General features: G+C 41.8%; 1 protein-coding gene across 4 annotated transcripts in view; it reads right to left on the bottom strand.

Moving 5' to 3' along the window:
- cuedc2 (CUE domain containing 2) overlaps nt 1-14,076 on the bottom strand; it is a 34,038-nt gene that overhangs the window by 8,414 nt on the left and 11,548 nt on the right. For 3 of the 4 annotated variants that reach the window (XM_043678740.1, XM_043678742.1, XM_043678741.1), the window contains exons 4-6: nt 12,011-12,072; nt 5,818-5,948; nt 648-809 (exon numbers count right to left, since the gene is read on the bottom strand). In XM_043678740.1, coding sequence (XP_043534675.1) covers nt 648-809; nt 5,818-5,948; nt 12,011-12,072 — 355 coding nt within the window. The remainder of the gene's footprint in view (nt 1-647; nt 810-5,817; nt 5,949-12,010; nt 12,073-14,076) is intronic. The other variant, XM_043678743.1, reaches the window with a different exon arrangement.

The following is a 14,076-nucleotide window of genomic DNA, read 5'->3' as shown; positions in this document are numbered from 1 at the left end:
ATTGAAGGATTGTGATAAAGTTTCATGAACATCCAAATCTTTGAAATACAATCCACACAGCCTTGCAACTCACAGTCAAATCCCTCAGTCGGACTCATGAAAGCAATGAAGAGTTTTTGGGGTATTCCTCCACACTTTTCTTGGATTTTTCTGGCAGCAAAGACGTCCATCTTGGAGGTTTCTCTGGAAGGATTTCCTCAGCCTGCTTCCTAAAGTTGATAACGATGTTGGCCTATTTTTGTTGTACTTTTTTCAAGGCCCTTGCTTATTTGGGGCGAGCGAAGGAGATCCTGAAAGATCTATTCAGACCTGTGACCAAAGGTAGCTCCGTCCAAATTCAATGGCCTTAAGCATTTTTTGCTGGTGTGCAAATCCAAGGTACTTACAAGTTGCCAATGCCCCTTTCTGCAGTGCACCACACACACCCAAAAAACCAGAGTGTTCCCTCAGCACTCCATTTCTGGCACACCTTCAGAGTGACACATCTCCAGTAATTAAATGTGTATAATGGTGAGATAATTTCCAGGGTAATGTAAAAACATTAGGAATAACCATTGAACTATTAGTTTAACATTACAGTTACAATAACACTAACATAGACAATTTAAGGTTTTGCTTTCTCACTTGAATGCCCCAAGTGAACATACCTCAGCTTCAGGTTGCTTCACCCTACCCTCCATGATTAACTGCACCGCATAATCCAAGTTGCCTTTAGCCACAGACAAAGCTTTGTGCATGACTGACAGACTGCAGGATGGAAACATCTCGACAAGCAGTTGGATGCCATCATCTACCTTGCAACATCCTTCCTGGAAATAAGAAATGGCAAAGCATTGAATAGTTAGACCCAGAGTAGAGACCTCAACCTGGAGCTCTGGAATTTTGGTCTTGAGAAGTCATTAAGTGCTGACATAAAGAATTGTTTCCAAGTAAAGAATCTGGATGAGACAGAGTGCTTTGATCGACTGGCTTTTTCTTTCCCAGCACACTCCTCAGAGGGGTTCGGTTACCTAAAGAGTACAGTCAGGCTGGGTGGTAGGTGCTGGGCTCAAGCCCCACTGCAAGAATAGAGCAGCTAATTGAGACAGCCACTGAAGGATGGTGCCACCTTTCTCTTTTTTTCTTATTCTCTTATGGGATGTGAGCATCGCTGACTGGCCCAGCATTTACTGCTCATCCCTAGTACCCAATCCTTGGTGAAGCTCTTAACTATAAAATCAAAACTTTCTCCCACTTGGGGCTGAATGTAAAAGAGCAAGAGCCATGGAACTCGTGATCAGCAAAATGTGAGAGAGGTGAAGCCTGGAGTCTGGATATTTGCAGCTAAGGAGGTATCCTGAATATCACAAGGTTAGGGTTTAGGTTTAATCAAACACCCCCACATAAAATAAATGACTGGATAAATCAAAAAGAAAAAGGACTGAAGACAATTTTTGTTTTCAGGATCATTACAAAGTATTCCATTGTTAAGAGTACTCAACTCCATTTAAAATTTTAATCTTAATTTCAAATCCCAATTTCAATATATGAACTTCCAAAAATAGCTGAGCTGCTACTCAACATTTGGCACTAAGTGATTCAATTCTAGAGTACTGTACAAACAATATCTCTACCATTTTCTCCTAATATTTCTGCATTTGAATTTTGTTTTACGGCAATGAGTTCTACAGTTGTTATGAGAGATGAGAAAACACAGATCTCTTAAATTTTTGCTTACTTTATTGGGGTAGAAGGTTTTAAAACAAAAAGTTATTTTGTTAGTCTACTTGGTTTATAAAGGATGGTAGGCTGGCCTGGAAATTGTCAAGGCATCAAGGGAATGGATGAGAGTTTCAGCAAGAAATGAGATGAGGCAGTGAGAGTGTCCAGCATTCTCATATGTGGAAACAGACAATCTTCCTGATGACTTGGATGCCGTTAGAAATTCATGTTGGAGTCATGTATGATATCATGGTTGTAAAGAGTCTTAGTGTTATAGAGGTGTACAGCATGGAAGCAGACCCTTTGGTCCAACTCGTCCATGCCGACTAGATATTCCAACCGAATCTAGTCCCACTTGCCAGCACCTCGCCCATATCCCTCCAAACCCTTCCTATTCATATACCCATCCAGATGTTCATCCATTTCTGAATAATGAGAAATTCCAATTCCTCTCCCTGGCTGAACAAGATTGTTTGCAACCATGGCATCATACATGACCTGTTTGGGGTTAGAAGCCCATCTTGGGGTCATCAAGAAGATAGCTTATGTCCACATATAAGAATGCTAGACTCTATCACTGCCTCAGCTCATCTGTTGCTGAAACCCTCATCAATGCCCTTGACAATTAAAGACTTTCTAGGCAAGCCTCTCTTCCTTTATCATTTTAAACTCATCCAAAACTCTGCTGCCCATCTCCTAAGTTCCCTATCACCTCTGTCCTTGCTGACTTATACTGGTCCCCAGTGAAAAAACGGCCTGATTTTAAAGTTCCCATTGTAGTTCTCAGATCTCTTCCCTGTCTCCTCCCATCTCTGTCATCTCTGCAAGTCCTAGAATGCTCCAACATATCTAAGCTCCATCCAATTTCCACTGGTAGCTAAACTTCAATGTACAAGGTCCAAAACTCTGAAATTCTCTTTATAATTCTTTCTACTCCTTTTCCAAAGTTTCTTAAAATCTATTTGAGAGATGTTGTTCACCTGGACGAATATCTCCTGATGTGGCTGGGTGTAAAATTTTGTTCAATAACAATCCTGGGTAGCAATTCAAGACATTTTACCACATTATACAAATGCAAGTTATTGTTTTTTGCTAAAACACCAACAGATACCAGCAGATGGAGCTACTTCACCACAAAAGCAGCTCATCAGCCACTGCAACATCAGATTGTGCCAAAACATCCATTTTATCGACTGAAAAAAACATTTCTTATGCATTTTTTAAAAAAACGCAGCAAACAGAATGTTGCAGATGCTACAATTCTGAAATGAAAACAGAAAAGGCTGGAAGACAAGGCAGATATGGAAGTATCTGCGAAGAGAGAAAAACAGAGTTAATATTTTAGGGCCTGTGATTTTGCATCAACCTGTAATGTTAACTTTGGTTCCTCTTTCCATTGATGCTGCCAGATCCAGCTGAGCTAACCAGAATTTTCCTGTTTTTTTACCAAGCCCTTGCTCGAGTCAGAAGAGCGAATGTGTGAACATAAAGTAAGGATTGTTTCCAGCTACTATAACCCCCACAGGATGTTAACGGACGCTGCTTAAAGTCACACCCAAAATGCATTCAAATAGCTTGTGGAAGTTTCTCTTCAGGGAATTCTTATTTTGTCAGTTACAGGCTTATTGGGGTTGGGTAGGTTTCATCCTCCAAATATTGGCCTTAATCATGTAGGAGATAGTGAGGACTGCAGATGCTGGTGAAGTCAGAGTCTATAAAGTGTGGTGCTGGAGAAAGCACAGCGGGTCAGGCAGCATCTGAGAAGCAAGAGAATCAACGTTTTGGGCCTGATGAAAGGTCAAGTCTGAAACGTGACTCTTGCTCCTCAGATGCTGTGCTTTATCCAGCACCACACTTTATCAGTCTTAATCATGTGATAAGGGAGTCAGGCCCACACTGCTTTTAATGATAGAAATGCCACAATCTGAAGTGTCGCTATTTCACCAAAGAAATAGAAGACTAGTCAGAGTATGGGAAAAAAAATCAGTGGCGAAGAACTGTCTTTGCCTTTTAAGTGCTTTTGGGGTGAAAATGTTGCACCTTCTGTTTTCACTGACACCTACAAGATCTATATCATTCTTGAACTATTTACAGTTAATTTTTAGGCACACCTTGCATCTTCTCCACTTCCTGCACCACTACCCTTGAACTCCATCCCTCCAATGCAATAAGAACAGAACCCCGTCATAGTTCTCACCTTCCACCCCATCAACCTCCACATACATTGCATCATTCTCCGCCACTTCCACACCAGCAAAGATATATATCCCTCCCTATCCCATCAGCGTTCCAGAGAGACCATTCCCTCCACAACTCCCTCGTCAAGTCCACACCCCGCCACCAGCCAACAATTCACTCCCAGCACCTTCTCCTGCCACCGCAGGAAGTGAAAAATCTGCGCCCACATCATTCTCCTCACCTCTGTCCAAGGCCCCAAAGGATCTTTCCCACATCAGACAGAAATTTACCTGTACTTTCACCAATGTCATCTACTGTATCCGTTGCACCCGACGTGGTCTCCTCTACATCGGGAGACAGGATACCTACTTGCAGATCATTTCAGAGAATATCTCTGGGACACCCGCACCAACCAACCCCATCGTCCCGTGGCTGAACGCTTCAATTCCCCCTCCCACTCCATCAAGGACATGAAGTTCCTGGGCCTCATCCATTGCCAAACCCTTAGCACCAGACACCTGGAGGAAGAAAGTCTCATATTCCGGCTTGGGACACTGCAACCACACGGGATCAGTGTGGATTTCAAAAGTTTCCTCATTTCCCCTCCCCCTACATTATCCCAGTCTCAAGCCTCCAACTCGGCACTGCCCTCCTGACCTGTCCATCACCTTTCCCATCTCACCGCTCCACTCTCCTCTCTGACCTATCACTTTCTCCCTCACCTTCATCTACCTATTGCATTCTCAGCTACCTTCCACTCCAACCCCACCTTGCTCCCATTTATCTCTCAGCCCTCTGACCCACAAGCCTCATTCCTGGAGAAGGACTTGTGCCCGAAATGTCGATTCTCCTGCTCCTCGGATGTTGCCTGACCTGCTGTGCTTTTTCCAGTACCACACTCTCGACTCTGATCTCCAGCATCTGCAGTCCTCACTTTCTACATTTTGTCATACAATCCTTAGGGAAAAGGATGTTATTATTCAGGTTATATATGGGACAGAAACAGATCAGATGTTCTGGGATGATTTCCATAGGTTATTTATATGTCAGGAACACGTTACTGTCATGTAAAAACCAGGATATTTTTAGTGTTGCAGGGTCAACAAAGGATCACAGACTCATGTTCACTTTCAAAAACCAGACTGAATCTATTGCTAGTTCAATCCAACCCATCAGCTCCCAAAGTTATGCTTTTATTGTCATTCCTGACATAGGTGCTTTATTACATTCACTACCTCTAGCAGCACCCTCTAAACTCACAACACCTATCTTCTAGAAGGACAAGGGCTGCAGTTACAAGGCAACACCACCATTTGTAAATTCTTCTCTAAGAAACACATCATCCCAATTTAGAACTAAATTGTTGTTCCAGCACTGACACAGAATCAAAATCCTGAAACTCCCTTCCTAACAGCCCTGCAGGTGTCACACCACAGACAATTCAAGAAATTAGCTTAACACCACCTTCTCAAGAGCAAGTAGGGATGGTCAATAAACACTGGCCCAGTAGGTAATGCCCACTTTCAGTGAATGTATTTTAAAAATCCTACAGCAAATAACTGCGGTGGCAGACGTGTCCAGAAAACCCTCTCGACTAATCATCTTCCCCTGGCCCCAAAGACTCTGCCAGGCTCACCTTCAGGTCCAGTCCTCACTACTATCATTCAATAAACTTGAAACACTACATACTCCAGACTTGCCTATACCCAGAGACTCCAGGTCACAATTCTGCTCCATCTTCACACTGTCAGCTTCAGTGGCCTCCTTATGTTGAAGCAGTTACCCTTTGGATACAAAAGCTCTACTGGACTACCTCTTAGCCTCCCATTTTACTAACACCAAAAATAGGTTCTCCCTGATATCTGAATCCTCAGCGGTGGGAGGAATTGACCTGGATCAACACAACTAGTTCCTTTAATAATCAGGAGGTAGCCTAACCTTTGCGCTGGCTCCCTCTCTTGGCACTGGGTTGCTTTCTGGCTCTGATGATTTCTTGTCTTCTTTACTGCTAGCCAGTTCCGTTGAAAAGGACTCGCGGTCTTGAGAGGCAGTCAGAGGGTGAACATTTTCTGTAAAGATAAAGAAAAGTACAATCAGATGGGACAATCCCAATGAACAATCTATATATTTAAGCCTTTTCTTTTACACAAGTAAGAGTTCGAACTTCAACTGGTTGCCCCTGCACCCCTTAATGGCCCTCTTAACGGCCATTCTGAATGTTCTGAATGCTTAAATACATGCAGGAATATTACCAACTGTGGAGCAGCAAACGTTACAAAGCCAACCAACAAAATTGCTAGAACTTTTTTTTACAAGAAAGAGAGGATATCTTGACATGGATAATAGCGAGAGCAGTCTTTCAGGACTTAGTCTTCTTTACCCCCTCATCCCCACAGGAAAAAATTACATTTAACTCACACAGACATATTAAAGCAAGGAGACAACAAAAGGCTCAACAGCAAAATGAGAAACACAGTTTCACTCATTTCCCCGGGGAGCAACTCAGATTGGAAACAATTTTCAGAGAGTCATGCAGCATTGAAACAGACCATTCAGCCCAACTCACCTTTTAAATGTTCTAATTGTACTTACCTCTAACCACTTCCTCTGGCAGCTTGATCCACATATACACCACCTTCTATGTGAAAAGGATGCCCCTCAGGTCTCTCTCAAATCTTTCCCCTCTCTCCTTAAATCTATGCTGTCGAGTTTTGAACTCCCCTTCCCTGGAGAAAAGACCTTGGCTATGCACCTTATATATGCCCCTCGCGATTTTATAACCCCATAAGGTCACCCCTCAGCCTCCTACACTCCAGGGAAAAAAAAAGTCTCATCCTCTCCTTATAACTCAATCTTTCCAGTATTGGTAACATCCTTTTAAATCTTTTTTGCATATTTTCAAGTTTAATAACATTTACTATAGCAGGGTGACCAGAATTGTACCAAAAGTGGCCTTTCAATGTTTTCTACAGGCAGACATTTAAGAAAATAGTTCATGGCTCATGGCAAAGAAAATATTCAGTGAGGAAGGAGGGTTCTAGGAAGGGGATAAACCAATTATGGTGAAGGATAGCAGAAAATTGAAAGAAAGAAAAACACAATATGATAAAGATAAGTGGTAAGCCATAGGATTAAGAAAGTTTTAAAAACCAACAGATGATTGTGAATCTGTGGAATTCCATGCCCACTGAAGTAGTTTGAGGCTTCCTCATTGAATGTTTATAAAGCTAAGATAGATAATTGTTTGAAGAGTAAAGGAATTAAGGGTTATGGGGAGAGGGCAGGTAAGTAGATCTAAGGCCACGAAAAATCAACCATGATCTTACTGAATGGCTGAGCGGGCTCAAATGGCCAGATAGCCTTTTCCTGCTCCTATTTCTTATGTTCGTATAACCAAAACAAAACTAAAGAGGAAAAAAAACTCTGAGGGTGAACTTGTCAGTAATATAAAGATGGACAGCAAAAACTTCTTTCAATATATAAAAAAGGAGAGAGAAGCCAATGTGAACACAGGCCCCTTAGAGAATAAGGCTGAGGAAATAATAATGGGGAACCAGGAAATGGCACAGGAGTTGCATAAATAACTTGCAACAGTCTTCACAACCGAAGACACCAATAGCATTGAAAAGTTACTAAATGATCAAGAGGCAAAAGGAGAAGAGGAAATAAAAACAAGAACTAATCATTAGAGAAAAGTACTAGGGAAGCTAATGGGGCTAAAGACCTATATGTCCCTGGACCTAATGGGATGCATCCTGGGATATTTAAAAAAGTTTAGAGGGCGTGAATGTAATAGTAGTAATCTTCCAGGAATCCTCAGATTCTGAAAAGTCTCAGAGGATTGAAAAGCTGCCAATATAACACTTTTAGTTAAAAAGAGGAGACAAAGAACAGGTAATTACAGACCAGTTAGCTTAATGTCTGTTATTGGAAAAATTTTGAACCTATAATAAAGGTGTACTAGCAGTGCATTTAACAATACATAATATAATTAAGCAGAGTCAGCATGTCTGACAAATTTACTAGAATTCTTTGAGGTGGTAACAAAAAGGATAGATAAAAGGGGAAGCAGTGGACGTGATATATTTGGATTTTCAGAAGGCATTTGATAAGATATCACACATTAGGCTTCCTAATAAGACAAGAGCCCATAGTTGTGCATATCATAGAATGGATAGAGGATTGACTAAAAAATAGAAGATAGAGTTTTGGAATAAAGGGGACATTTTCAGGATGGTAACTTGTAACTAATGTTGGGATCAACGATGGGATTATTATCTTTGAATACATGGAACATAAAACATTATAGCACAGTACAGGCCCTTCAGCCCTCGAAGTTGCACTGACCTGTAGAACCAATCTGAAGCCCTTCTATCCTACACTAATCCATTTTCATCTATATGTTTATTCAATAACTGTTTAAAAGACAAGACTACTACTACTGTTGCAGGCAGTGTGTTCCACACCCATACTACTCTATCCTATATCTATTACCCCTCAATTTAAAGCTATGTCCCTCGTGCTAGCCATCACCATCCAAGGAAAAAGGCTCTCACTGTCCACCCTATCTAACCCTCTGATTATCTTATATGTCTCAATTAAGTCACCTCTCAACCTTCTTCTCTCTAATGAAAACAGCCTCAAGTCCCTCAGCCTTTCCTCATAAGACCTTCCCTCCATGCCAGGCAACATCTGAATAAATCTCCTCTGAACCCTTTCCAAAACTTCTACAGCCTCCCTATGATGTGGTGACGAGAACTGTATGCAATATTCCAAGTGTGGCCACACCAAAGTTTTGTACAGCTGCAGCATGACCTTGTGGCTCCGATATTCAATCCCTCTACCAATAAAAGCCAATACACCATATGCCTTCTTAACAACCCTATCAACCTGGGAGGCAACTTTCAGATATCTATGTACATGGACACAGATCCCTCTGCTCATCTACACTACCAAGAATCTTACTATTAGCCCAGTACAGTATATTAATAACTTGGATGAGGAAAGTGAATGTATTATATACAATTTTTTGAATGTGACACAAAATAAATGGAAAGGTAAGTGGTGAGAATAACATGGAGTCTGCAAAGGGATATAAATAGGTTAAGCTAGTGGGCAAAAACTTGGCAGATAGAATATAATGTGGGATAACGTGAGGTTATAAACTTTGACAGAGAATAGCGGAGCTGATTATTATTTAAATAGAGAATGATTGCAGATGCCTGCAGAACAGAGGGATTTAAGAGTCCTCATCCATGAATCATAAAAAGCTAGGATCCAAGTTCAGCAGTTAAAGAGAAAGCAAATGGAACGTTAGCCTATATTTCAAAGGGAATGGAATATAAAACTAGGGAGATTTTGCTGAAAATTTACAAAGTACTAGTCAGACCTCAAATAGAATATTGTGAACAATCTTGAACCCTTTATTTATAGAATCATAGAATCCTTACTGTGTGGAAACAAGCCCTTCAGCCCATCAAGTCCACACCAACCCTCTGAAGAATATCCCACCCAGACCAATTCCCCTATTACTCTACATTTACCCCTGACTAATACACCTAACCTACACATCCCTGAACACTACGGACAATTTAGCATGGCCAATTCACCTAACCTGCACATCTTTGGATTGTGGGAGGAAACCTGAACAGCCAAAGGAAACCCATGAAGACATGGGGAGAAAGTGCAAACTCCACAGTCACCAGAGGCAGGAATCAAACCTGGGTCCCTGGTGCTGTGAAGCAGCAGTGCTAACCACAGCCATCATGCCATCCAAAAAGAGACAAACTGGCATTGGGGGCATTCCAGAGAAGGCACACGAGACTGATTCCAGGCATGGACGGAATGTCTTATGAGCAGTTGAATAGGTTGGACTTGTACTCATTGAAATGTAGATGAATGAAAAGGAACCTTATTGCAACACACAGGACTTTTAGGGGACTTGTCAGGGTGGACATGGAAAAGTTGTTTCCTCATGTTGGAGAGTGTAAGACCAGAGGGCATAATTTCAGGACAAGCAGTTGCACATTGAAGACAGATGAAAAGCAATTTCTTATATCAGAATGGAGTGAATTTGTGGAACTTTCTCATTGCAAAAGACTATCAAAGATGGATCATTACATACAGCAAACTTTGTTTTAAACTGGCGCCTTGTCAACTGGTACTCTTGATAAACCAACAAAAATTAAATAAAATAAACCAGCCTCAAATATCAGGAACAATCTCGACGTCAGAGTATTTATGACATAAGTGAAGTATAACAATGATGTTAATTCATTTTAAATTATTACCTGATATACAGCTCTTCAGTGAATTAAGTTTCTATTACTTACTGTGTTTTTTTTAAAAACACAGATTCTGAGGGATTTCGATGTCTCAAAGCTTCGGTTGGTCAAGGTTTACTGAGATTACACGTACCTCTTGAATATCTGGAATATTTGATCAACAGGCACATTCCTGGTCCACTGGTGCTGGTTAATTAAAATGTTTGTTGTATATTTAAGGTTGAGATAGATAGATTTTTAACCAGTAAGAGTCTCAAGGGTTATGGAGAAAAGGCAAAAAAGTGAAGTTGAGAATGATGGGATCAGCCGTGATCTCATTGAAAGGCAGAGCAGTCTCTATGGGCTGAATGGTCAACTTCTGTTCCTCAGACTTATGATTAAAATATAATGGTAAAACTACACGTAAGGAGCTAGAGTAGGCCACTCAGCGTCTCGCGCGTGCTCTGTCATTCACCAAGATCATCGCTGATCTGATTACTCAACACTCCTGCTGAACCCTTTCATGCTTTCTCTTATCAAAGCAACAATGCTATAAGCAAACACACTGAAGACCTGTATATCAGGTAATAATTTAAAATGAAATGAAAATGACAGCGCATGCCTCTGCTACTGAGGTGGAGTACTGGGTTTCGATTGGTGAATCTGCTTCTCTATTCTGTTACATGTTGAGGGGAGGGGGCAAAGTTTTTTTTTGGGTGGTGGGGGGGGGTTGCATAAAAGCAAAGAGGAGGGCAAAGTGAGTTACCACTTCTGTTAATAGATCCACGCTGGTTGGTGAGATATAGATCAAAGATCACATCTTTTTCTTTGCAAACAAAGTTTATTGACTTGCTCAGTCTTACCCCTCTAATCCCACATCCAGTATTACAGCTGCTTTCTCTTTATATGTGCTCAAAGACAATTAATATATACCACCTTTTTCCAAATACATTAGCACCCTTCTATTGCTCACTAGGGAGATGTGGATCACTATCTCTTCCATTACCCATTCATCGCCACTACCTGATTCAATACATTCCTCAACATAAAATCTGGTGAGAACACAGCCCATGATGATATCAAAAACTAGGTGAGAATTAGAAAAACAGCAGCTAAAATGGCAACTGATTTTCATTTTGCAACATCCTGAAATGTGAAGCTAAGTGTAGCTGTTGTGTTGTTTGCCAATGTGGTAGCCTATTTGACCAGACAGTCCCACAAACAATAATGAGAAAAAGAACCAGTCATAATGTTTTAATATTGTAGGTTCCTCCAAGGTTTGCAAAAAAGGTCTGATGTGGTGTCAATTTTCCAAAACAAAATGACCCCCATTATGTACAAAAATCCCTTTAGTCAATATGGTATGTTAATCCACATTTTGATGTCAAATTGGTCATCAAAGTTTTTTGCAGAGTTTAGTTTATGACCTACATGATGATCAAATTATGACTAATAGAGATCTTTAAAAATGCAGCCATTTTGACTACACCCACATTTGGCTTCTTAAACATTCCTTTCATTTTTGTTGACACTGGGAATGCATTCTTTTTAAATGTCACCATATTCTCAATTCCATAAGAATGCATTCAAGTGATAAAAGAGCACATAAACATGATTGTTGGGAAAAATTGCAGCTTTGAATAATTACTGTTCATGTTTACACCCCTGCATATAAACCACTGACATTTACCACAGTCTCTCTGTCTGCCTTTCTCCTCCACCCTCTCTGCATACAGACACCTGGTCTTGCAGGAATGGGATGCAGAAGATAATGTCTCCCATTCCCTGGCAAAGGCACCAATGCTGAGCTTAATACATACTATCTTGTCTCAACAGCAGTCCCAGTTGACAAAATCCTCGGATCTTACCTTTGTTACGAGCTTCTACCAGACGTGCAGCTAAATCAAACATCATCTCGCAGATAGTGACACTGAAAAATAAACAGGTCATTTTTCAATTGCCAAACAATCAAACATTTATCACAGAATTGTCACAACGCAGGAGATGGCCATTTGGTCTGTCGTGTCTACATTGGTTTTCCAAATGAACAACCGACTTGGTGCCATTCTCTCTTTTCAGCCAATTATACTCCCCTTTGAATTTTTTAATTGAACCTGCCTCCAACACACACACACAAAACCATTGATTCTTTTACCAATTGCTATAAATTCCTACCTTCTCGTTTTGAACCTTTCATGAATGGCAACAGTTTCTCTCAATCCACTCTGTACAAATTCTTCTTTGTGAATGATTCTCCCTATTTATCACCTGAACATACAGGCTACAGGTTTGATCACTGTGCTGAGCAACTGATTCACAGATAACCAACTAATGTCACAGGATAAGTCAGTATATAGGAGGTTCAGAGGAGAAACCAATTCTCTGTTTCCAATGGGATAGCAACTAGCCTCAATGAGCGATTAGGAACTGATGCATAGCCTAACTGATCTGTGCTGAAAGGGAGGGTGAGACAGGGAAACAATAATTGAAAAGTTCCCAGTGTTCCAAGTAGATGATACTGTTTTCTCTTTATCATCAAAATGGCACAAGGACTCAAATTGGCTGCCATTCTCCAGATGAAGACTAAACAACATCTTACACAAAGAATGATATGTGTTTTTCATTCCACATGTAATCAGGCTGATATCACAAGCCCAATATACTTCATTTACTTCTGGAAGGTCCAAAGCACTAGTTGCAAACCTAGGACTTCGTGTACTGATACCCTCTGACTACACACTATCCTGACTTGTGGCTGGATTAAAATCCTGTAAGTCTGTTCTAAACATCATTGCATATATACATACTAACAACTCCCCCGCCCCAAACCAGCTCACTACCACCTATGAATGCCAATTGGGGATAGGCATTAAATACCATCTCGCCAGCAACACCTATATTCTGTGAACCAATAAAATCTTGGAACTCCTAAAACCTCACTCTGACTTAAATCAGGAGAGGTGAAAGTGGGTATTGCAGGTACTGGAGATTAGAGTCAAGATTTGAGTGGTCAGGCAGCATCAGAGGAGCAAGAAACGATATACATGGTCACGGGCAGACGGGTCTATCCGCTCAAGGATAGATTACCTGTTTGTGTCCCGCACGTTCTCGGTCAGATCCACCGACGTCAAGCCGGTGTTCTTCTCTGACCACTGCCTCCTGCTGGCCGACTGTCACCTACACGACGAGCAGCGGGCTGGTAAGGGAACGTGGAAACTGAACACCAAGCTGTTGACCCCGGGAAACATTGAGGAGCTCAAGAGGGATTACGCAGGTTGGAGAACCGTAAAGCCCCTCTTTGAGTCTCCAGCAGACTGGTGGAAAACAGTAAAAGGGAACATCAAGAGGTTCTTCATCCTCAAAGGTGTTCAGGAGGTGAGAGAGAGAGACGAGGAAAACTGCCCCAGCTCCAGGAAAGTATGCAGAACCTGCTCCTGCTGCAGACGTTGAGGGTCGATGTCACGGAGGACCTCAAGGAGGTGAAGGGCCAGCAAGCCTCGCTCTTTGCCTCGGAGGCCTCCAAGATAATCTTCCGGTCCAGGGTCCGCTCGGTGGAGCAGGACGAGACGTGCTCACGTTTCTTCTTCCAGAAAGTGCACAAAGAGAGCTCCGTGCTCAGCAGCCTGAAGGAAGAAGATGGCTCGGTCACGTCATCTCAGGCTGACATCATGAGGTTCAGCAAATCCTTCTATGCCAGTCTGTATGACTCGAAGCCAACCGACAGCGCGGCCTCCCAGTCGTTCCTGTCCTCTATCACGGAGGTCCTAGACGACGGAACACGAGAGAGGCTGGACCAGCCGCTATCTCTGGATGAGCTGACCAAGGCCCTCAAGTCCTTCGAAAAGAATAAAACTCACGGAAGCGACGGCTTACCGGTCGAGCTCTATTCCGCTCTTTGGGACTTGATTGGCCAGGACCTGCTGGAGGTGTATGT

Source organism: Chiloscyllium plagiosum, chromosome 38 (assembly GCF_004010195.1).
Source record: "Chiloscyllium plagiosum isolate BGI_BamShark_2017 chromosome 38, ASM401019v2, whole genome shotgun sequence".
NCBI classification, from domain to species: Eukaryota; Metazoa; Chordata; class Chondrichthyes; order Orectolobiformes; family Hemiscylliidae; genus Chiloscyllium; species Chiloscyllium plagiosum.
Note: the sequence above shows the minus strand (reverse complement) of the source record. Positions and strands in the feature narration are given on the sequence as shown.